The sequence below is a fragment of the Dryobates pubescens genome, chromosome 29 (genome assembly GCF_014839835.1).
Source record: "Dryobates pubescens isolate bDryPub1 chromosome 29, bDryPub1.pri, whole genome shotgun sequence".
Classification (NCBI taxonomy): Eukaryota; Metazoa; Chordata; class Aves; order Piciformes; family Picidae; genus Dryobates; species Dryobates pubescens.
This window is the reverse complement of record NC_071640.1, coordinates 13581934-13604354: the sequence shown is the minus strand read 5'-3', so window position 1 is coordinate 13604354 and position 22421 is coordinate 13581934. Positions and strand designations below refer to the sequence as shown.

Below are 22421 nucleotides of genomic sequence, written 5' to 3'. Positions count from 1 at the left end.
CGACCAAGCTGCTGCGCAGAGAGGGCCCCCTCCGAGTCACACACACAGCCTCTGGCCCCGTGGCTGCTGCCAGAGAGAGCTGCACCACCACAGCGTGCCTCTGCTCCACTCCAGGCCCACCAGCTGCTGGCTGCAGCCACGTTTCTCAGTACAAAAATAGGCAGGATAAAAAGTGGAAGGCTCGGGAGGGGGAGCGGGCTGCGGGCGCGGGCTGCCGCGCTCCCCGGCCACACGGCGGCCGCGGGAGGGGGGCAGCAGGGGCAGCAGGGAGCAGCTCCCCTTCCCCTCCCACGCTCTGCCAGCTGCCCCAGAGGGCAGCTCTGGAAGGAGGAAAAAAACCAAGGGCCTGGAAGCGGGCTCAGGAGCCCTGCCCTGAGCCTTCCCCTTCTCAAGCGTGTCCCAGCTGGAGCTTCGCTGCGTGCCGAGCACACCAGACCAGCACAAGCAGATGCAAAGCTTTTGTGTTGCCAGCTCTGTTCTGAGAGGATATGCAGCAAACAGCCAAAGCTTTGCAGGTCTGCAGCTGTCCTGGTGTGGCTCTGGGGAGGGGTGGGGACAGCCATGGCTGGAGTCCGCCGCGGCGCTGCCCTACAGCTCCTCGTAGTCTCCTCCTCGCGGCTTGCCCGCGCCGGCTGCCCCTCCGCCGAGGAAGGCCTCCAGCTCATCCAGCTCACTGCTCTTCTCCTTGCTCTTCTTTTTCTTTCTCTTCTTCTCCTTCTCCTCTTTGCTCTCCTCCTTCTCTTTGCTCTTCTTGTGCTTGCTCTTCTTTTTCACAGACTTCTCCTCCTCCTGCCAAAGGAGAAGGTTGGTGCTGGTGACCCCCCGGGAGCCCAGAACCCTGCCTTGAAGCTTGGCTCTGAGGGGACCCGGCCTGGGCTGCAGCATCTCCCAGCAAGGCTGGCTGGGAGTGAGTTTGGACAGAGGAGTGGGAGGACCACCTGCCTCACGTGTGGCATGGGTGCTGGACAGGCAGGAAGGTCACAAAGCCTCCTGCAGACTCTGCTCAGTGCCTCAGGTCTGCCAGGGACACCTCTGTGCTTGGACAAAGCCACAGCCTCAGCCTGGCAGCACTGCACTGCCGTGGCTGAGCCTCTGCTCGACAAACTCAGACACTGCCCTGTCAGAACTCAGCTCTGCTAAACCCTGGTGTTGAAGCTCAACAGCTGCAGAGCCCTGGAGGCACAGCCTGGGCTGCAGGATGGGAGAGTGGAAGGGGCCCAGCAGGTACAGAGGGCACACTGCAGAGGGCACCCCTCTCCTGGGCTGGCAGAGAATGTGGCACAGCAGCTCTCAGCAACTGGCCATTACCTCTTTGCTTTTCTTCTTCTTCTTCTTCTTCTCCTTAGCAGATTGTTTGTCTGGAACAAAGCAAACACAGCTCTGAGTTCAGCTCCTGTGGCCCCCACGGCTGCACCCCACCCCGGCTCCCGGCCTGAGAACACTTCCCACTCTGCAGCCAAGAGCAAAGGCAAATCCTGACAGCTGTGGACAAGCTGCAGCCCTCCAGAGCCCAGCTCAGGCCCCAGCCTTCCCCCCTCACTTCCCCACAGCTCTCTGGTTTGAGAGGAGCTTGCTGTGAGCTGCGCTGCGCGGAGCAGTGAGCGCTGCCTGGCCCTGCAGTGCACCACAGCAAACTGCTCCACAGCCAGGCTGGCTCCACAGGACCATTTCCTGAGGAAGAGGTCCTGGGAGCGATTTTCTCCTTACCACTAAATACTCAAAGGCAGCTGGGGATCCCAGCAGGCCTGGTCTGGGCCTCTGAGTGAGCTCCTAACGGGAGGAGCGCTCAGGGCATGGTGCCAGTGGCAGGGAGCACCTGGCCAGGCTGCCACACTCTGCCCTGCAAACTGGGCAGGGAAACTGCAGCACCACGAGGCCAAAGTGCTGCAGCCCTGGACTGGAACATCTCCTGTGAGCACAGCCTGAGGCAGCTGGGGCTTGGGGCTGGCAGCAGAGCAGCCTGAGGGCTGCCCTCAGTGCTGGGGATAAAGATGTGCAGGGCTGGGGCCAGGCTCTGCTCAGGGCTGGCCAAGCACAGCACAAGGGGCACTGGGGGCAAGCTGGAGCAGAGGAGCTGCCAGGGGAACAGGAGGGGAAACTTTGTCCCTGGGAGGGTGCTGGAGCCTGGAGCAGGCTGCCCAGAGAGGTTGTGGAGTCTGCTCTGGAGGCATTCAGAGCCTGCCTGGCTGTGCTCCTGTGTGAGCTGCCCTGGGTGCCCTGCTCTGGCAGGGGGCTGGGAGTGGATGATCTCCAGAGGTCCCTTCCAGCCCCTGCCCTGCTGTGCTTCTTCAGGCTGTCACCAATGATTCCCAGAGCCTGTCCCTGCCAAAACCTTTGTCTGAGGTTCCTGTGGCTCTTGGCTGCTGCTTTGGCTGCTGCCCACTGCCTCTGCACACAGCTCTGTGGGCAGCAGAGCATCTCTGTGGCTGCCACACAGGAGGCTCTGTGCCTGCACCACCTTCTGCATGTGGTAACCAACTGTCAGTGGGAGCTGCACACTCTGAGCTGAGCTGTGAACACAAGGCAGCCATGGAGGTGCCCAACTGCTGGTCAAGCTCCAGCAGACTGCCTCTCAAGATAGGCTTTTATATTTAGCCCAGGAAGGGGAGCTGGGAGGAAGGGGAGCTGGGAGGAAGAGGAGCTGGGGGGAAGGGGAGCTGGGGGGGAAGGGGAGCTGGGAGGAAGAGGAGCTGGGGGGGAAGGGGAGCTGGGGGGGAAGGGGAGCTGGGGGGGAAGGGGAGCTGGGGGGGGAAGGGGAGCTGGGGGGAAGGGGAGCTGGGAGGAAGGGGAGCTGGGGGGAAGGGGAGCTGGGGGGGGAAGGGGAGCTGGGGGGAAGGGGAGCTGGGAGGAAGGGGAGCTGGGGGGGGGAAGGGGAGCTGGGAGGAAGGGGAGCTGGGGGGAAGGGGAGCTGGGAGGAAGGGGAGCTGGGAGGAAGGGGGGCTGGGGGGAAGGGGAGCTGGGGGAGAAGGGGAGCTGGGGGAGAAGGGGAGCTGGGGGGAAGGGGATCTGGGAGGGAAGGGGAGCTGGGAGGGAAGGGGAGCTGGGAGGGAAGGGGAGCTGGGAGGGAAGGGGAGCTGGGGGAGAAGGGGAGCTGGGAGGAAGGGGAGCTGGGGGGGAAGGGGGGCTGGGGGGAAGGGGAGCTGGGGGGGAAGGGGAGCTGGGAGGAAGGGGAGCTGGGAGGAAGGGGAGCTGGGAGGAAGGGGAGCTGGGGAGGAAGGGGAGCTGGGAGGAAGGGGAGCTGGGGGGAAGGGGAGCTGGGGAGGAAGGGGAGCTGGGAGGAAGGGGAGCTGGGAGGAAGGGGAGCTGGGAGGAAGGGGAGCTGGGGGGAAGGGGAGCTGGGGAGGAAGGGGAGCTGGGAGGAAGGGGAGCTGGGGGGGAAGGGGAGCTGGGGGGGAAAGGAGAGCTGGGGGGGAAAGGAGAGCTGGGGGGGAAAGGGGAGCTGGGGGGAAGGGGGAGCTGGGGGGGAAGGGGAGCTGGGAGGAACCTGTGCTGAATTATTAAAGCTGCTGAACTGAATGAAATGACTGAGCTGGGCCTCTGCAGATGCACTCTGAGCTATTTCAAGCTGTGCTGCTCAGCAGCTCTGAGTGACAAGGCAAGGAAGCCATGGAGCCTGTGCCACCTTGCTTGCACTTTGGGAGCAGCTATTCCAAGAGACTCCCCCCTGGGGCTGCTTACAGCTTCCCCCACCTTCAATCTCAGCTTCCCATCTTTCCTGGTGGCCCCAGGGCAGGTCCCCAGGAAGCTGCTTTGCAGGAATGCCAAGGCAGCAGCAGCTACTTGAGTGAGATTTGTTGCCCTGGGGGACTGAGGGGTGGGGGTGGGCAGGGTTAGGGTTATGAGGAATGCTGAGGTGATGAGGAGCCCACCCCCCCCTCCCAGAAACAGCAGCTCAGAGTGGCAGAGCAGAGCACCCTGCTCAGGCTGAGCCAGACTCTGGGGGGGAGGACACTGCAGTGCTCCAGCACTTCCCTGGCAGGAGAGGCAGAGCAGGAAGCAGCTTGTGAAGGATGTGCTGCTTCCAGCTGGGACTAAAATAACACAGGGCTGGAGCCATGGATGAGCCAAATTCCCCCTCCCCATGGGAAAAGAAAGGGATGATTCCATGGGGAAAAGGTGCTGGGTTGAAGCACCTTAAGGCCTGGGGCAGGGCACTGCTGGGGGGCTCAGGGGGGGCTCAGGTTGGGTCACTCCCAGCCTGGAAGCAGGTTGGGAGATGCAGAGGCCTGAAACGACCATCAGGAGGGGCAGCAAGGAGTGACCCTTACCTTCCTCACTGCTCTCCTTGGGACCAGGCTCCTCCAAACCCAAACCAAAGAGGTCTGAGTCATTCTTCAGCTTGAAGGAGGGGACTGCTGCCTTCACAGGGGGGGGAGGCTTGGCCAGGGAGCCCTCATCATCCTCATCCGACAGCTCAGAGACATCTTCCCGGACTGGGAACTCATCCTGCAGAGAGGGCAAGGCAGAGAACACCCCCAGAGCCTCACCCAGCCTGCACCAACCACCCCTGAGCATGCTGTGGACAGAGGGTGCAGGTCTGCAGGTGGGGGGGAGGGAAGGAGCTGAACCAAGCCCTTGGTGCCACAAGCTCTGCTGCCTGCCTTGGCAGCTCTGGCACTGGCAGTGTGCTCTGCAGCTTCCCCTGCTTCACACAGACACAGACTGCTTGGGCTGGAAGGGAGCTCAAAGCTCAGCCAGCTCCAGCCCCCTGCCATGGGCAGGGACCCCTCCCCCCAGCACAGCTTGCTCAGGGCCTCATCCAGCCTGGCCCTCAACACCTCCAGGCAGGAGGCAGCCACAGCCTCCCTGGGCAGCCTGTGCCAGAGTCTCCCCAGCCTCACTGTGCAGAACCTCCTCCTGATGTCCAACCTAAATCTGCCCTGCTCCAGTTTCAAAGCTATTGTCCTCATCCTGGCACTCCCAGCTCTTGTCCAAGGTCCCTCCCCAGCTCTCCTGGAGCCCTTCAGGTCCTGGGAGGCTGCTCTGAGGTCTGCCTGGAGCCTTCTCCAGGCTGCACAGCCCCAGCTCTCCCAGCCTGGCCCCACAGAGGAGGTTCTCAGCCCTCTGATCATCTCTGTGGCCTCCTCTGGACTTTCTCCAGCAGCTCCAGGTCCCTCTTATCAGTGCTATCAAAGTCACACTGGTGATGCAAAGGGATTAAACAAGACCTTCATGCCTGACTGTAACTCAACAGCATCAACCTCCAGGTGCCCTGAGAGGCAGCTCTGTTTTGGCAGCAAATTCACCTGCAGACCTGACAGACAAAACTCTCCTGCTGGGCAGCTCTGAGGGGTCTCATGCAGCAGAGGCAAAGGGCTGGGGAAGGGGTTTGTGTCTGCAGAGTAACTCCCTCCATGGAGCCACCAGGGAGTGTGCTGCCAGGGCAAACCTACCCTGGGGGTGTGGGCTAAGCCCCAGGACCTGCAGGCTGGACACCACCAAGCCCCTCTCTGTCACTGCATGATGAGATTGGAAATGAAGGTTAACCATCTGCTGACACCTGCCAGCTCCTCAGAGCTCACTAAGCTCTCTTTGTGTCCTCCCCACTGACCTCAGCTCACCCTGCTGCTGCCCCAGGCAATGCCCCTGCTCCCTGCTCCCTGCTGGTGGGGGAGGCCCTGCTGCTTTGCCTGACCACTCAACCCTGTAGGTAAAAGCCAGTCCCAAGCTGTGGGGCAGCTCCCTGCACTGCTGCAATGCCCTCAGTGTCCTCACAAACCCTGCTCCTCACCACCACAGGCTAACAGAAGTCAGCTTGCTCCAAATACTTCTGCTTTGCTATCAAAGAGCCAAGGGAAGCAGGTGCTGAGAGTGCCACAGGGATGGAAAATTACTTAACAAATAGTGTGACAAAGAGGCAAGGTCAAGGAAATGGCACAGCCCCTGCTCTGCAGCAGTGCTGCCAGCACACAAACCATTCCCAGCCACCAGCTGGCCCAGGCAGCAGGAGCAGCCCTGAGGAGTGAGTGTCCACCCCAGGCAGGGCCAGCAGCCTCTGGAGCCTGCTCAGGTCACTGGCACCAGGCATGTCTGGAGCCACAGCAGCATGGTCCTGCCAGCCCAGAGGAGGTGCAGGTGCCTCCTCCATCCCCACTGTGGGCACAGGCTGGGAGAGCTGGGGCTGTGCAGCCTGGAGGAGAGAAGGCTCCAGGCAGACCTCAGAGCAGCCTTGCAGCACCTGAAGGGCTCCAGGAGAGCTGGGGAGGGACTCTGGGCAAGGGCTGGGAGTGCCAGGATGAGGAACAATGGCTTTGAGCTGGGAGAGGGGAGACTGAGAGTGGAGAGGAGGAAGAAATTGTTGAGAGTGAGGCTGGGGAGCCCCTGGCACAGGCTGCCCAGGGAGGCTGTGGCTGCCTCCTGCCTGGAGGTGCTGAGGGCCAGGCTGGATGAGGCCTTGAGCAAGCTGGGCTGGGGGGAGGTGTCCCTGCCCATGGCAGGGGTTGGAACTGGATGATCCTTGAGGTCCCTTCCAGCCCAAGCCATTCATGGCTGTATGCATCAGCAGCTGGGGCAGAGGGGACTCCTGCTGCACTCTGTCCCAGCAGAGCCCTGCAGGCAGCAGTGTCCCAGGGCCGTGGCAGCCAGCCTGGATAGCCCTTCCCAGGCAGCCTCCTGCTTCAGCAGGAAGCTTTGCCAACACACTGGGGCTGGGCTGTCTGCAGGGAGCTGGCTCCCTCTGCCATGCACACACTGCTGCCCCTGGATCCTGGGGGGCAAACCTCTGCCCTGGGGGTTTGATCCCTTCCCCTGCTGGGCTGCTCTGGCCTCGCTGAGAACCAGCAGCCACACTAAGAGCCACAGGCCCAGGCCTTGCTGCTGTGTGGCTCCCACACTAGGGCCTTGCTGGGTTTGTGCTTGGCTCTCTCCAGGCTGCTGGGCAGCTGGGCTGCTGCTGGGGAGGGCAGCAGGGGGGCTGTGCCCGGGGGCAGCTCCGCGGCCGGGCGGTGCAGGGCGCTCACCGCTCTCTTCCTGGGGCTGTCAGAGTCCTCACTCTCGAAGTCAGGATCATCCATCACAAATGACAGCATCTGAGTGGCTATTGGCCCCTCCTGGTCGCTGTCAGACTCCTCAGGCTTCTCCTCTTTGCTCCCTCTCTGCCTGAGAGGCTGTGCCCTGCTTTGGGCAGCGCTCCTGGGGGCTGCGGCTGGGGGGGCAGCGGCTGGCAGGCTGCCGCTGGCCTTGCTGCTGCTGCTCCTTTCGGACCCAGAACGTGGAGGGAAGCTGGCAGCAGCCTTCAGCTCAGTTGCTTTGGTCAAAACTGCTTCACTCTGTGGTTTCAGAGAATTTCTGGAAGACCTGAGAAGACAGAAGCATGTCAGAGCCTCCTGAGAGGCCCTGGGACGCAGAGCACAATGAACAGCTCGGCCTGGCCCAAGGGCTGCAGTGTGCACCTCAGCAGGACAGAGAGCTCACCACAGGGGCTGTGTGGCCAAGCACACAGCACTGAAGAGGGCTGGAGACAACCTTGGTGTCCCTGTGGGTGCAGGCCCTGCATGGCTGTCACCCACAGGATGTGGGGAACGTGATCCAGAGGTGTGCTGGAGACCTCCGCTCCCTCCAGCACAGGACTTGGCTCCTCTGCCCTCCTCACCCCACCTCGGGAGCCCAGCTCAAGGCTCTGGTTCAGACCTGAGGAAAAGCCTGGGCCAGCCCAAGCAGGAACCTAGCAAGGACCACAGGAGCACAGTGCTCAGGGGAACACTGCCCAGGAGCGGTGCAGGAAACAGCCCAGGCAGAGCCCCAGGCTGGAAGAGCCATCAGGATTTGGCCTGCAGGAGCTCCAGAATGGTTTGGGATGGAAGGGATCTGTAAATGGCATCCAGTCCAAACCACCTTCAACCAGGGCAGGTTGCTCAGAGCCCCAAACAGCCTGACCTGGAATGGCTCCAGCCATGGGCAGCCTGGGCCAGGCTCTCACCTCCCTGTGTCAAACATTTCTCCCTTCTCCCCAGTCTGAATCTCCCTCTTGCAGTTCAAACCCTCAGCCCTTGGCCTGTCCCCACAGCCCCTGCTCAGAAGTCTGTCCCCAGCTTTCTGCTCAGCCCCTGAAGCCCTGCAAGGCCACCAGAAGGTCTCCCTGGAGCCTTCTCCTCTCCAGGCTGCACAACCCCAACTCTCTCAGCCTGGCCTCCCAGCAGAGGGCTTCCAGCCCTGCCAGCACTGCTGTGGCCTCCCCTGGCCCTGCTCCAGCAGGTCCCTGGCTGTGCTGAGGGCTCCAGAGCTGCCCCAGCACTGCAGGGAGGTCTCAGCAGAGCAGAGCAGAGGGGCAGAATCCCCTCCCTGCCCCTGCTGCCCACCAGTCAGTGAGAAGACTGAGAAGAGGCCCAAGTCTGCCCAGCACAACCCCCAGGCTCTGGGCTGTGCTTTGTTACCTTTTTTTGTCCTGCTCCTTCTCAGTGTCAGCTCTGGCTGTGACCTTAGAGTCCTTCAACTCTTCCTCCTCCTCCTCCTCCTCACTGGAGAGGGTGATGTTCTTGCTGGGCACTCGTTCTGCTGCCAGCACGGACCTGCTGGGGATTTTGTCATCCAGATCCAGGTCATCTTGGAAGCCTGCCACCATGGGGTTCCCTCCAGGGGCTTCTCCATCACTGCAGAGCAGAGGGGGCAGAGTGAGGCAGAAAGGAGGCACAGAGCCTGTCCCTTGCACAGGTTGTCCCACACAAAGGAAAAGAAAACTGCAGCCCTCTCTGCAGCCTCCCCTGCAGCCCTCCCTGCCCCCCCTGCAGCCTCCCCTGCAGCCCTCCCTGCCCCCCTGCAGCCCTCCCTGCAGCCTCCCCTGCAGCCCTCTCTGCAGCCTCCCCTGCAGCCCTCCCTGCCTCCCCTGCAGCCCTCTCTGCCTCCCCTGCAGCCCTCTCTGCAGCCTCCCCTGCAGCCCTCCCTGCCTCCCCTGCAGCCTCTCCTGCAGCCCTCCCTGCCCCCCTGCAGCCCTCTCTGCCTCCCCTGCAGCCCTCTCTGCAGCCTCCCCTGCAGCCCTCCCTGCCTCCCCTGCAGCCTCCCCTGCAGCCCTCCCTGCCCCCCCTGCAGCCTCCCCTGCAGCCCTCCCTGCCCCCCTGCAGCCCTCCCTACAGCCCTCTCTGCAGCCTCCCCTGCCTCCCCTGCAGCCCTCCCTACAGCCCTCTCTGCAGCCTCCCCTGCCTCCCCTGCAGCCCTCCCTACAGCCCTCTCTGCAGCCTCCCCTGCCTCCCCTGCAGCCCTCCCTGCCTCCCCTGCAGCCCTCTCTGCAGCCTCCCCTGCAGCCCTCTCTGCAGCCTCCCCTGCAGCTCTCCCTGCCCCCCCTGCAGCCTCCCCTGCAGCCCTCCCTGCCTCCCCTGCCGCCTCCCCTGCAGCCCTCCCTGCCCCCCTGCAGCCCTCCCTGCCTCCCCTGCAGCCCTCCCTGCAGCCTCCCCTGCAGCTCTCCCTGCCCCCCCTGCAGCCTCCCCTGCAGCCCTACCTGCCCCCCTGCAGTCCTCCCTGCCCCCCCTGCCTCCCCTGCAGCCTCCCCTGCAGCCCTCCCTGCCTCCCCTGCAGCCCTCCCTGCAGCCTCCCCTGCAGCCCTCCCTGCCCCCCCTGCAGCCTCCCCTGCAGCCCTCCCTGCCCCCCCTGCAGCCCTCTCTGCAGCCTCCCCTGCAGCCCTCCCTGCAGCCCCCTGCAGCCCCTGCTGACCTCTCGCTGTCGCGGCGCAGCTTGGCCTGCAGCCTGCCCCTCTCCCCCTGGGGGGGTGGCTCCTCCAGGAAGCTGTGGTCCAGGCTCTCCTCAGGGACAAAGTCCTCCAGGCTCTGCACTTTGGCAGGGGCTGCAGGGTGGGGAGGAGCAGTGGCAGCAGCAGCATCTGGTTGGGAAGCAGAGAGGTCACCGGGAGCGCCGCGGGCGCCGGCTCTGCTGCCCAGGGCCTCCCCAGCCGGCGGCAGGGCAAGAGGAAGGCAGCAGCCTCAGACTCCTGCAGGGGCTTGCATGGAGGCACTGACAGCCCAGACAAGGCTGCTGGGGTGCAAGGTGCAGCAGGCTGAGCACAGCACAGGCAGGACCCCAGCTGTGCTGGTGCTCCTCTGGGGGGCTCCTGCATTCCCCTTCTCCTGTTCCTGTCCAGCTCACTCCTCCTCTTGCTCTTCCAACCCGGCCAGAGCCAGAGCTGCTCACTCTGCTTTTAGGCTGCCTGTGTAGCCAAGAGCTCAGCAGCTACTGCAGCCCCAGGATGTGCAAGGTTCAACCTCTTTCCTCCTGCCTGGCCTGCCCTGCACAGCCAGGCTCTGCCCTCCTGGCTGAGCAAGGTTGCTATGGTTTTCCCCCCAGATGTTGCTCTACCACTGCAGCTTCAGCCCCCTGCACACAAGGGAGCCTGGGACTAAGGCCATGGGGCAGTGGTGGTGTAAGGGAAACACCACAGCCAAAAGCATGACTCCTGCAAGGCTTCAGGGGGAAGCTCCAGGAGCAGCTCCCAGGAACCATGGAATGGCTCAGGTTGGAAAGGAGCTCAGAGGTCATCAGCTCCAACCTTCTGCCATGGGCAGGGACCCCTCCCCCCAGCCCAGCTTGCTCAGGGCCTCATCCAGCCTGGCCCTCAACACCCCCAGGCAGGAGGCAGCCACAGCCTCCCTGGGCAGCCTGTGCCAGAGTCTCCCCAGCCTCACACTGAACAACTTCTTCCTCAGCTCCACTCTAACCCTGCTCTGCCTCAGCTCCAAACCATTCCCCCTTGGCCTGGCTCCAGACCCCCTCAGGAGAAGTCTCTCTGCAGCCTTCCTGCAGGATCCCTTCAGGTCCTGGCAGCAGCTCTGAGGTGCCCCTGGAGCCTTCTCCTCTGCAGGCTGCACAGCCCCAGCTCCCTCAGCCTGTGCTCCCAGCAGAGCTGCTCCAGCCCTGGGAGCATCCTTGTGGCCTCCTCTGGCCTCACTCCAGCAGCTCTGTGTCCTTCTGCTGGGGACAGCAGAGCTGGAGGCAGGACTGGAGGTGAGGTCTGAGCAGAGCCCAGGGGCAGAATCCCCTCTGCTGCCCTGCTGCCCACCCTGCTCTGGCTGCAGCCAGCACACAGCTGCCTGAGGGCTGCAGGAGGCACTGCTGGCTCCTGGGGAGCTGCTCAGCACCCCCAAGGCTGCCCTCCCTGGAGGTGTTCAGGGCCAGGCTGGATGAGTCTAGCTGAGAGGTGTCCCTGCCCATGGCTGAAGGTTGGAGCAGATGATCTCTGAGGCCCTTCCAGCCTGAGCCCTTCTGTGACTCAAAGTGACACATTTACAACAAAGAGAAACCCAAAGCCACCTCCAAGCCTGTGGCACTGGCTGGCAGCTGACCACCTGTCTCTGTCCCACACCTCAGGCTGCCAAAGGCTTTCTGCTGACCTCCTGCCCCTCTCTTTCTTTGTTTCTGGGTAGGAAGAGCCATAAACACACTGCCAAGGGTGTGCTGTGAGGCAGAATGCTGCCTGCAGATCTGAAGCTGCAAAGCCTGTTCCCAGCACCTCCTCCTTGCTTTCTGTGGGTGTCTGGAGCGTGCTGAGAGCTGGGGGGGGATTGACAGCTTGAGAGGGAAGGTATTGCCAACCACCTCATGCTAATGACACTCAGGCAGTGCAGCTCTGCAGCTCCAGTTAGCTTCACAAACAAAGTGAATGTGACAGGCAAATTAAGGCCCAGCTAAGCAAAGGAGCAGGCAAGAGAGCCCTGGCTGCCTCTGCCTTGCCTCTTGGCCTGGCACAGCCCTGGCCTGAGGGCTCTCTGCAGCGCTGAGGAAGCGGCCAAGGGGGGCTGCAGCCCCCAGCCCACCTCAGAGGGAGCCTCTTTCCCTGGAGGGGAATCCACTGCAGAGCCTGGGCTGAGGAGCTCACTTCTGGCTGAACAACCTTTCAACCCAGCACTCTGCTGCTCTGTGTTAACACAGAGGAGCCCCTCAGAGGCACCAGAGCTTTGTGAGGACAGAGCTTCCAACAGCTTCTCTGGCAAAGGCCTTGCTAGCCAAGAGCCATACGTGCTCCTGGCAGGAAGCTGACACCGATTTGATTAGTGTCCACTGCCTGCTCAGCACCCTGCAGCCACCACCCAGCCGGCTGCACACAGTCCCCCCCAGGGCCAGCCCGGAGACAGGCAGAGCGCTCAGCAGCAGGCAGGCACAGGGCAGCCCAGCCTCAGACCTGCCTGCGCAGCCGCCCCCGAGGGGAGAAGGGAAGCAGAAAGGCAGAGGGCGAGAGCCGGCACGGCAGCACCTACCTGGCTGGGCAGCAGCGGGCTCTGCGGCAGGAGCGGCCCCGAAGAGCCGGGCGATGATGCTGCGCCTCGGCGGCGCCGCTGCCGGGGGCGCCGCTGCCGGGGCCGGGGGCGCCGGGGCCGGGGGCGCCGCCTGCGGCTGCCGGGCCTCGGGGGCAGGCACCGGTGAGAAGGCCGGGGGCGGGTCAGGAGAGGTGGCAGAGCCGGGGGGGGCAGGCTGGGGGGGCTGCGGGGTGCCGGGGCTGGAGCTGCCTGTGGAGGTGGAGCTGGGAGGCACCACGGGGGACTGGGAGCCGGAGGAGGGGCTCTGGCCGTTGGCTGCGAGCGGCGCCCCGTGGCCTCGGCTCCTGGCCTCCATCATCTCCAGGAAGCTGCAGGAGAAGAAATGGCAAAGGTGAGGAATGGAGGCAAGAAGCTCAGCAGGGCCCCGAGCTCCAGGCGGGGCTGCCCTGGCCCCGTGCGGGGCTGCTGCGGCTCCCTGCGCCACCACGACCCCGGCTCAGCACCGCCGGGCAGCCGGGCACCCCCCCGGCCCTGCAGCAGCGAGCCTGCCGCAGCAGGGACCCGCGGTGCAGTGCTGCTGGGAGGCCCTGCACACACACACTGTCATGAGGTGCCAGGGCTGCAAGCACAACCCCCAGGCAGTCCCCGGACAGACGTCCCCAGGGCAGCCAGTGCCCCAGGAAGGACACAGCTCCAGCTTCAGAGCATCCAGGCAGACTCCAGGGCCAGGAGAACCTCCCACGAGGAGCCAGGAGTGGATGTGGGAGGAGAAGCCTTGAGTGCCAAAGGAAAGGACCTATCCAGGGGGCTCCCACGGGACTGACTGCAAGATCCTGGCAGTGTGCAGACACAGCCAGCCTCACACTCCTCAGTGTGGGAGCAGCAGCAGTGCTGCAGCAACTTGTGGTCCTGGCTGGGTTCCTGACTGAGGGAATGGGGAGATGGATGCTCTGTGCTCTCCAGAAGGGAAACCAGGCCTGCTCCTGCTGCAGCCTCCTGCCACAGCCTCCTGCTGCAGCCTCTCTGCTTGGCAGCCTCCTGCTGCAGCCCCTCTGCTTGGCAGCCTGCTGCTGCAGCCTCCTGCCACAGCCTCCTGCTGCAGCCCCTCCGCTTGGCAGCCTCCTGCTGCAGCCCCTCCGCTTGGCAGCCTCCTGCTGCAGCCCCTCTGCTTGGCAGCCTGCTGCTGCAGCTCCTCTGCTTGGCAGCCTGCTGCTGCAGCCTCCTGCCACAGCCTGCTGCTGCAGCCCCTCTGCTTGGCAGCCTGCTGCTGCAGCCCCTCTGCTTGGCAGCCTGCTGCTGCAGCCTCCTGCCACAGCCTCCTGCTGCAGCCCCTCTGCTTGGCAGCCTCCTGCTGCAGCCCCTCTGCTTGGCAGCCTCCTGCTGCAGCCCCTCTGCTTGGCAGCCTCCTGCTGCAGCCTCCTGCCACAGCCTCCTGCTGCAGCCCCTCTGCTTGGCAGCCTCCTGCTGCAGCCCCTCTGCTTGGCAGCCTGCTGCTGCAGCCTCCTGCCACAGCCTGCTGCTGCAGCCCCTCTGCTTGGCAGCCTGCTGCTGCAGCTCCTCTGCTTGGCAGCCTGCTGCTGCAGCCTCCTGCCACAGCCTCCTGCTGCAGCCCCTCTGCTTGGCAGCCTCCTGCTGCAGCCCCTCTGCTTGGCAGCCTCCTGCTGCAGCCCCTCCGCTTGGCAGCCTCCTGCTGCAGCCTCCTGCCACAGCCTCCTGCTGCAGCCCCTCTGCTTGGCAGCCTCCTGCTGCTGCAGCCCCTCTGCTTGGCAGCCTCCTCAGCAGCAGGATGCAAAGAAGCCCTGCCAGGAAGCCAGGCCCCTCCTGACAACAGCACTGGCTCCATGCTGCACAGCTGAGACAGGAAGAGGGCACCCAGGGAGTGCCAGAGAAGGCACCAGGACAGCACCAGAGAGGGCACCCAGGGCGCACCAGAGAGGGCACCAGGAGAGCACCAGGGAGGGCACCCAGGGAGTGCCAGAGAGGGCACCAGGAGAGCACCAGGGAGGGCACCCAGGGAGCACCAGAGAAGGCACCAGGAGAGCACCAGGGAGGGCACCCAGGGAGTGCCAGAGAAGGCACCAGGAGAGCACCAGGAGAGCACCAGGGAGGGCACCCAGGGAGTGCCAGAGAGGGCACCAGGAGAGCGCCAGGGAGGGCACCCAGGGAGTGCCAGAGAGGGCACCAGGAGAGCACCAGAGAGGGCACCCAGGGAGTGCCAGAGAAGGCACCAGGAGAGCACCAGGGAGGGCACCCAGGGAGCACCAGAGAAGGCACCAGGAGAGCACCAGGGAGGGCACCCAGGGAGGGCACCCAGAGTGAGGAAGCACCACACAAAATCCAGCACACCACACTCTGGCCTTTCACTTCATTCAGCCCAATGGACTCTGCCCAGTGGCTGTGGGCTCAAGTGCTTCTGCAGGACTGACAGACAGCCTGGGCTGTGCTCCAGGCAAGGAGCTGGCAGACAGCTCCCACACAGAGCATGACTTTGTCCTGCCAGGAGCAGAGCCAGGCAGACACTTATCATAGAACCATGGAAAGGTTTGGGCTGGAAGGGAGCTCCAGAGCTCACCCAGTCCAACCCCCTGCACCCAGCAGGGACATCCTCCACCAGCTCAGGTTGCCCAGAGCCCTGTCCAGCCTCACCCTGAACATCTCCAGGGCTGGAGCCTCAACCTCCTCCCTGGGCAGCCTGTTCCAGCAGCCTCCTGGGGCAGATCTTGTTCCTCACATCCAATCTCAATCTGCTCTGCTCTCATTTCAAACCACTGCCCCTGGGCCTGGCCCTGGCCCTCCCAGCCCTTGTCCAGAGTCCCTCCCCAGCTCTCCTGGAGGCCCCTCAGGTCCTGGCAGGCTGCTCTGAGATCTCCCTGGAACCTTCTCTTCTCCAGGCTGCACAGCCCCAGCTCCTCAGCCTGTCCTCATAGCAGAGCTGCTGCAGCCCCCTGACCATTTTTGTAGGAACTCAAAGTCTCTACAGCCCCTTGAGATGCTTCCTGTGTAAGGAGCAACCTGAGGCACTGTTAAGGAACAAAGTCCTGCCTTTTGTCAGCAGCAGTGTCTGGAGCCCTCAGGAACATCCCCAGGAAGCACTGGAAAAGCAGAACTGCTTCCCAAGGAGCTGGCTTAGGGCAGAGATGCAGGGGGGGCACTGCAAAGCAGGGCTGGAGAGCTGTCTCAGCACTGCAGTGAAGCAGCACAGAGAGCAGGGAGGTGCTCAGGAGCTTTCAAGTTGGGAGGCAGCATGAACAGAGAGGAGGACTGGGGTGACACAGAGGAAGAGCTGTATGGGGCTGGATGGTCCTGAGTAACAGACATGGAAGGAACTCAGCAGCAGGAAGCAGTCCCCTGCTGCCAGCCCTGCCCTGACAGTGGCTAGCAAAGGTTGGCTTCACTCCAGCAGCCTGGACTGAAGGCTGCAAGCCCAGCACTGCCTGAGGGGAGCAGAGAAGGGGCCTGGCTGTCACATGGATGTCCATTACCTGTCCCCCACCACTGCTGTCAGTGCCCCTGCTGCTGCCAGAGGGATCTGGGGCAAGGCTGATGTGCTCATTGCAGCTCCAACAGAGCCAGCTCCAGGCAGAGCTGAGATCAGAGCACTCTCAGAGCATCCATCCCAGCACCCTCCCTGCCAGGGGGGGAGCTGGGGTGAGCTGTGACACAACAAATGCCCTGCAGGAGATGGACCTTGTGTCATGCACCAAAGGCAAAACACAAAGGAGCTTAACTCTTGCGCTGAGCTCTCTGGAGGCTGCCTCAGGTTTGCCTGGAAGGTGCACACAGCACCCCCCACACCACCAGAGCACAGTGAGAGCTGCTCAGTGCATCTCCCACCGTGCTGCAGGGCTCAGCACACACAGCATCCCTCCAGGCAGACTGCACAGGGTGGCTGCTGGGGGGCAGAGACAAGCCAAGAGCACCTGCACCCCTGGCCACCAAAGCCAATGAATGCACAAGGGCAGCCCTGAGCCCTGCCCATGCAGAAGCCTCTGCAGAGCCAGCCAGGAGCAGGCAGCTGAATGCCACCAGCCAGGGCTCCCAGCTTGCAGCCAGGGCTCCCAGCTTGCAGCCAGGGCTCCCAGCTGGCAGCCAGGGCTCCCAGCTTGCAGCCAAAGCAGGATGGCTCAACAGCAATGCTTTGTGGGGCTCAGCTCTCTCCTCCCAGCTGGGAGCTCAGTGCTGCTGCTCTGCACCCCCTGACCTGTGGGCAGCCACAGCAGCGCTGGGAGCCTGCAGCAACCAGGAGCTGCTCCCTGCTGGCTGAGCTGAGCTCTGCCTGGCTCAGCACCAAACCCCCACTGCTGCACACAGCCCCAGGCTCTGACACCATCCTGGGTCACCATCAAGCTGGACTCAGGTAGGGCCAGATGATGTACACTGAGGGCTAAGGAGGAAGGGAGCTGAGCAAAGCACACCCAGAGCCTGGGGGGTACAGCACAACACAGGAGGGACAGGGACCTGCTGCAGGGGGGCCAGAGGAGGCCACAGAGATGATCAGAGGCTGCAGAACCTCTGCTGTGGGGCAGGCTGAGAGAGCTGGGGCTGTGCAGCCTGGAGAAGAGAAGGCTCCAGGGAGACCTCAGAGCTGCAGTTCAATACCTGCAGGGGAGCTGCAGGCAGGCTGGGGAGGGGCTGAGGGGAGAGGACCAGGGACAAGGGTTTGGAACTGGAGCAGGGCAGAGTTAGGTTGGACATCAGGAGGAAGTTGTGCACAGTGAGGGTGAGAGACACTGGCACAGGCTGCCCAGGCAGGGGGCTGAGACCCTGGCCTTGGAGACACCAAAGGTCAGCCTGGATGTGACCCTGGGCAGCCTGCCGTGGCTGGAGGTGTCCCTGCTGCCTGCAGGGGGGTGGACAGGAGGAGCTTTGAGGCTCCCTTCCCAGCCAGTGCAGTCTGTGACTCTGTACTTGCAGCTGGAGCCAGCAGAGCCCAGGACACTCCTGCCAGCCTCAGGTGCTTGAAGCTCTCCTGCACTTGGTAGGACCAAAGTGCCCCTTCTGGGACCCCCCTGCTGAGTGCTGGGCAGGCAGGCAGCCCCAGAGGCAAGGAGGCCTGTGGCTGCCACCTGTGCCTCCTGCAGAAGCACACAGGGCTGAAGAGCTGGGAGGGAGGAAGGCTCCCTGGCTGCAGCCCCAGGGCAGTCAGTGGCCTCCAGCAGAGCTCTGCAGCCAGGGGCTGCCGGCAGCCCTGCCCCCCCTGCCTCCCTCACCTCCTCTCGGTGAAGGGCAGAGGAACAAAGGCAGCAGAGCTATTTTTAGTGGAAGGATACAATGGCTGTGTGGAGCCAGCACAGCACAGGCTCTCAGCCCTGCAGGGCACCAAGCAGAGCTGTGGCAGTGTGCTCCAGGTCTCCTTCCCCAGCCCCCAGCAGCCACGTGGGCACAGGGCTGTGCTGCCAGGACCCCGGGAGAGCTGGGGGGGGCTGCACACAGAGCTCTGCTGAGCCCCCCTGCCCCCAGCCCTGCTGTGAAAGGGGTGGGTGGAAAGCAGCAGAGGGAAAGCTGCCAGGGAGCTGGCAGTGATTTGCAGGGGGGAGGTGTGGAGGCAGCCTCCACAGGCTGCAAATACTGCACCGGGAGGGCTCTGCCCTGCTCTGCTCACTGCTGAGGCACAGGCAGGGCTGGCTGGGGCACAGCTCACCCAGCCTGGCAGCTCCCTGCCCAGCCTGGCAGCTCCCTGCCCAGCCTGGCAGCACAGCACAGCTCACCCAGCCTGGCAGCTCCCTGCCCAGCCTGGCAGCACAGCTCACCCAGCCTGGCAGCTCCCTGCCCAGCCTGGCAGCTCCCTGCCCAGCCTGGCAGCACAGCACAGCTCACCCAGCCTGGCAGCTCCCTGCCCAGCCTGGCGGCACAGCTCACCCAGCCTGGCAGCACAGCACAGCTCACCCAGCCTGGCAGCACAGCACAGCCAGCCTGGCAGCTCCCTGCCCAGCTCACCCAGCCTGGCAGCTCCCTGCCCAGCTCACCCAGCCTGGCGGCACAGCTCACCCAGCCTGGCAGCACAGCACAGCTCACCCAGCCTGGCAGCACAGCACAGCTCACCCAGCCTGGCAGCACAGCACAGCTCAACCAGCCTGGCAGCTCCCTGCCCAGCCTGGCAGCACAGCACAGCTCACCCAGCCTGGCAGCTCCCTGCCCAGCCTGGCAGCACAGCACAGCTCACCCAGCCTGGCAGCTCCCTGCCCAGCCTCTTCTCCCCTGCAACCTGCCAAGGTCTTCAGACTGAGAATGGGTTGGGATGGAAGGGAGCTCAAAGCTCAGCCAGCCCCAGCCCCCTGCCAGGGGCAGGGACACCTCCCCCCAGCACAGCTTGCCCAAGGCCTCATCCAGCCTGGCCCTCAACACCTCCAGGCAGGAGGCAGCCACAGCCTCCCTGGGCAGCCTGTGCCAGAGTCTCCCCAGCCTCACTCTCAACGATTCCTGCCTCCTCTCCACTCTCAGTCTCCCCTCTCCCAGCTCAGAGCCATTGTTCCTCATCCTGGCACTCCCAGCCCTTGTCCAGAGTCCCTCCCCAGCTCTCCTGGAGCCCTTCAGGTGCTGGAAGGCTGCTCTGAGGTCTGCCTGGGGCCTTCTCCTCTCCAGGCTGCACAGCCCCAGCTCTCAGCCTGTGCCCACAGGGGAGGGTCTGCAGCCCCTGATCATCTTGGCCACGTTCTTTGCTCTTCTCTTTGTGTCTGTCCTTTGCTAAACAACTCCTCAGTGATGCCAGCAGCTCCAGGGCCACAGCAGCAGTGCAACCCAGGCCCTGCTAAACACAAATGAACTGAGCTGTGAGCTGAGCACAGTTCTTTGGCTGGGACACACAGAAACCCAGTCCAGATGTGCCACCCATCCACCAGGGCTCCTCACTGCCCTTCAGCCCTCCCACTGCAGACCAGGGACAAGGCCACAGCCTCAAGCTGCCAGCTGGACCTGCTCACCAGAGACTTCCATTCAGTCACAGGCTGGGCTGGAAGGGAGCTCCAGAGCTCACCCAGCCCAAGCCCTGCACTCAGCAGGGACATCCTGCACTGGCTCAGGCTGCCCAGAGCCCTCTCCAGCCTCACCCTGAGTATCTCCAGGGATGAATCCTCAACTCCCTCCCTGGGCAGCCTGCTGCAGTGCTCCAGCAGCCTCCTGGGGCAGAACTTGTTCCTCACATCCAATCTCAACCTGCTCTGCTCTCATTTCAAACCACTGCCCCTGGGCCTGTCTCTCGTGCAGCCCCCTTCAGGTACTGGATTGCTGCTCTGAGGTCTCCTGGAGCCTTCTGGGCACTCTGAGATATGAACATGCTCTGAGGGCACCAAACCTCAGGGCCTGAGCTCACTGCTCCTCCCAGAGCCCAGCAGAGAGCCACACAAGGACTTTCCCTCCTGGCTCCCCACACTCATTCAGTGCTGAAGGTGGGCACAGCCTGAAGCTGTTTGGCTCCTGGTTCTAAGGGGCTGGGATCCATTTCCCAAGCATGGCACAGAAGGCCTGGGGTCAATTTGCTGTGAAGAGGAAGATTTGCAGGCTGTGAGCCCTGGGTGGCTGGGGCCAGAGTCACCCCTTTGGCTTGGGCTCCTGCAGGCACTGAACCTGACTCCCCCCTAGGCCCAGGTCCATCAGTGTGAAATCCACTGCCAGGCAGGGTCCCAGCAAACCCCCAGCTGAAGAGGCCTCCAGGCTCACCCAGTCCAACCCCCACCCAGCACTGCAGCCTCAGCACCAGACCATGGCCCTGAGCCCCAGGCCCACAGCTGTGGAACCCCCCCAGGGGTGGGCACTGCAGCACTGCCCTGGGCAGCCTCTGCCAATGGCTGAGATCCCTTCCAGGGCAGAAATCTTTCCTGAGCTCCAGCCTGAGCAGGGGACTGCTGCAGCTTGGAACCATTGCCTCTGCTCCTGGCCCTTGGCACCAAGGAGCAGAGGCTGCCCCCTCCTCACTCCAACCTCCCTTCAGGGAGCTGCAGAGAGCAGTGAGGTCTCCCTCAGCCTCCTCTTCTCCTGCCTCAACACCCCCAGCTCCCTCAGCCCTCCTCTAGCCCAGGGGCTCCAGGCCCTTCTCCAGCCTGGCTGCCCTGCTCTGGACAGGCTGCAGCCCCTCAGGGTCCTTCCTGCAGGGAGGGCCCAGAGCTGAGCACAGCCCTCCAGGGGTGGCCTCAAATCCCAGTGCTGAGCACAGGGGGATGGTCACCTCCTGGCCCTGCTGCCCACCCTGTTGCTGACCCAAGCCAGGAGGCCTTTGGCTTTCTTGGCCCCTGGGCACTGCTGGCTCCTGCTCAGTGGCTGCCAACCAGCACCCCCAGGGCCCTCTCCCAGCTGCAGCTTTCCAGCCACACATAGAATAGAATACATAGAACAAACCAGGTTGGAAGAGACCTTCAAGATCATCATGTCCAACCCATCAACCAATCCAACACCACCCAAACAACTAACCCATGGCACCAAGCACCCCATCAAGTCTCCTCCTGAACACCTCCAATGACAGTGACTTCACCACCTCCCCAGGCAGCCCATTCCAGTGGGCAATCACTCTCTCTGGGTAGAACTTCTTCCTAACCTCCAGCCTAAACCTCCCCTGGCGCAGCCTGAGACTGTGTCCTCTTGTTCTGGTGCTGGGTGCCTGGGAGAAGAGACCAACCTCTGCCTGACTACAACCTCCCTTCAGGTAGTTGTAGAGAGCAAGAAGGTCACCCCTGAGCCTCCTCTCCTGCAGGCTAAGCAACCCCAGCTCCCTCAGCCTCTCCTCCCAGGGCTGTGCTCCAGACCCCTCCCCAGCTTTGTTGCCCTTCTCTGGACACCTTCAAGTCTCTCAATGTCCTTCTTGAGCTGAGGAGCCCAGAACTGGACACAGGACTCCAAGTGTGGCCTAACCAGTGCAGTGTACAGGGCCACAATGACTTCCCTGCTCCTGCTGGCCACACTGTTCCTGATGCAGGCCAGGATGCCATTGTCCTCCTGGCCCCCTGGGCACACTGCAGGCTCATGTTCAGCCTACCATCAACCAGCAGCTCCAGGTCCCTCTCTGCCTGGCTGCTCTCAGCCACTCTGCCCCCAGCCTGTAGCACTGCCTGGGGTTGTTGTGGCCAATGTGCAGAACCTGGCACTTGGATGTGTTCAATCTCCTGCCCTTGGCCTCTGCCCATCTGCCCAGCCTGTCCAGGTCCCTCTGCAGAGCCTCTCTGCCCTCCAGCAGATCAACTCCTGCCCCCAGCTTGCTGTCAGCTGCACATTTACTGCTGATGGACTCACTGCCCTCCTCCAGATCATCAATGAAGATGTTAAAGAGCACAGGGCCCAGCACTGCTCCCTGGGGCACACCACTGGTGCCTGGCTGCCAGCTGGCTGTGGCACCATTCACCACCACTCTCTGGGCTCAGCCTCCAGCCAGTTCCTAACCCAGCTCAGAGAGCTGCTGCCCAAGCCAGGGGCTGACAGCTTGGCCAGGAGTTTGCTGTGGGGGATGGTGGCAAAGGCCTTGCTGAGGTCCAGGCAGACTCCATCCACAGCCTGCCCCACAGCCACCAGGCAGTCACCTGGGCATGGAAGGACATCTCCAAGTCTGTAGCTCCCCATGGGGTTGTTGTGACCCAGGGGCAGGCCCTGGCCCTTGGCCTGGTTGAGCTTCACCCAGTGAGCCTTGGCCATGGCTCTCACCTGCCCAGACCCAGCTGTGAAGCTTCCCTATGGACACAGCCACCCAGCTTGGTGCCACCTGCAGACTGAGCTCCATCCTAGTGCCAGGCTCAGCAGAGCACAGCCTCTGCCCTGCACTGAGACAGAATGGCTGCTGCAGGATAACCTCTGCACAGCACCTGGGACCACAGCCTCAGCAGGCTCAGTGAGGACAGGCACAGCCCAAACCTGTCTCTCAAGCCATGAATTCCCCAAGGAAGCATTTCTCACCACTCAGGGAGGGAATGGGATCAGCATCAGCAAGCTTTCCTGGTGGCAGAACATCAGCTGGGTGCAGTTAAGGATGGAAAGTGGAGCTAATGAAGTACAAATTCAGACCAGAGCCAAAAAGGCACTGCTGGATGGTTGGGAAGCATGCAGAGAGCAGAAAGGGCTGAAATGAGTTTCCAGCACCATTGATAGAGACTCACAGAATGGTTGGGATGGAAGGGACCTCAAAGCCCAACCCCTGCCCTGGGCAGGGACAGCTCCTCCCAGCCCAGCTTGCTCAAGGCCTCATCCAGCCTGGCCCTCAACACCCCCAGGCAGGAGGCAGCCGCAGCCACAGCCTCCCTGGGCAGCCTGTGCCAGAGTCTCCCCAGC

The 22421-nt window shown here is 63.3% G+C and overlaps 1 protein-coding gene across 1 annotated transcript in view; it reads right to left on the bottom strand.

Moving 5' to 3' along the window:
- Nucleotides 1-339: 339 nt before the first annotated feature.
- RABL6 (RAB, member RAS oncogene family like 6) overlaps nucleotides 340-22421 on the bottom strand; it is a 67175-nt gene continuing 45093 nt past the window's right edge. The window contains exons 9-15 of the mRNA XM_054174557.1: nucleotides 12159-12544; nucleotides 9643-9808; nucleotides 8373-8588; nucleotides 6960-7296; nucleotides 4269-4446; nucleotides 1309-1358; nucleotides 340-789 (exon numbers count right to left, since the gene is read on the bottom strand). Of these exons, the coding sequence (XP_054030532.1) occupies nucleotides 589-789; nucleotides 1309-1358; nucleotides 4269-4446; nucleotides 6960-7296; nucleotides 8373-8588; nucleotides 9643-9808; nucleotides 12159-12544 (1534 nt within the window). The 3' untranslated portion in view covers nucleotides 340-588. The remainder of the gene's footprint in view (nucleotides 790-1308; nucleotides 1359-4268; nucleotides 4447-6959; nucleotides 7297-8372; nucleotides 8589-9642; nucleotides 9809-12158; nucleotides 12545-22421) is intronic.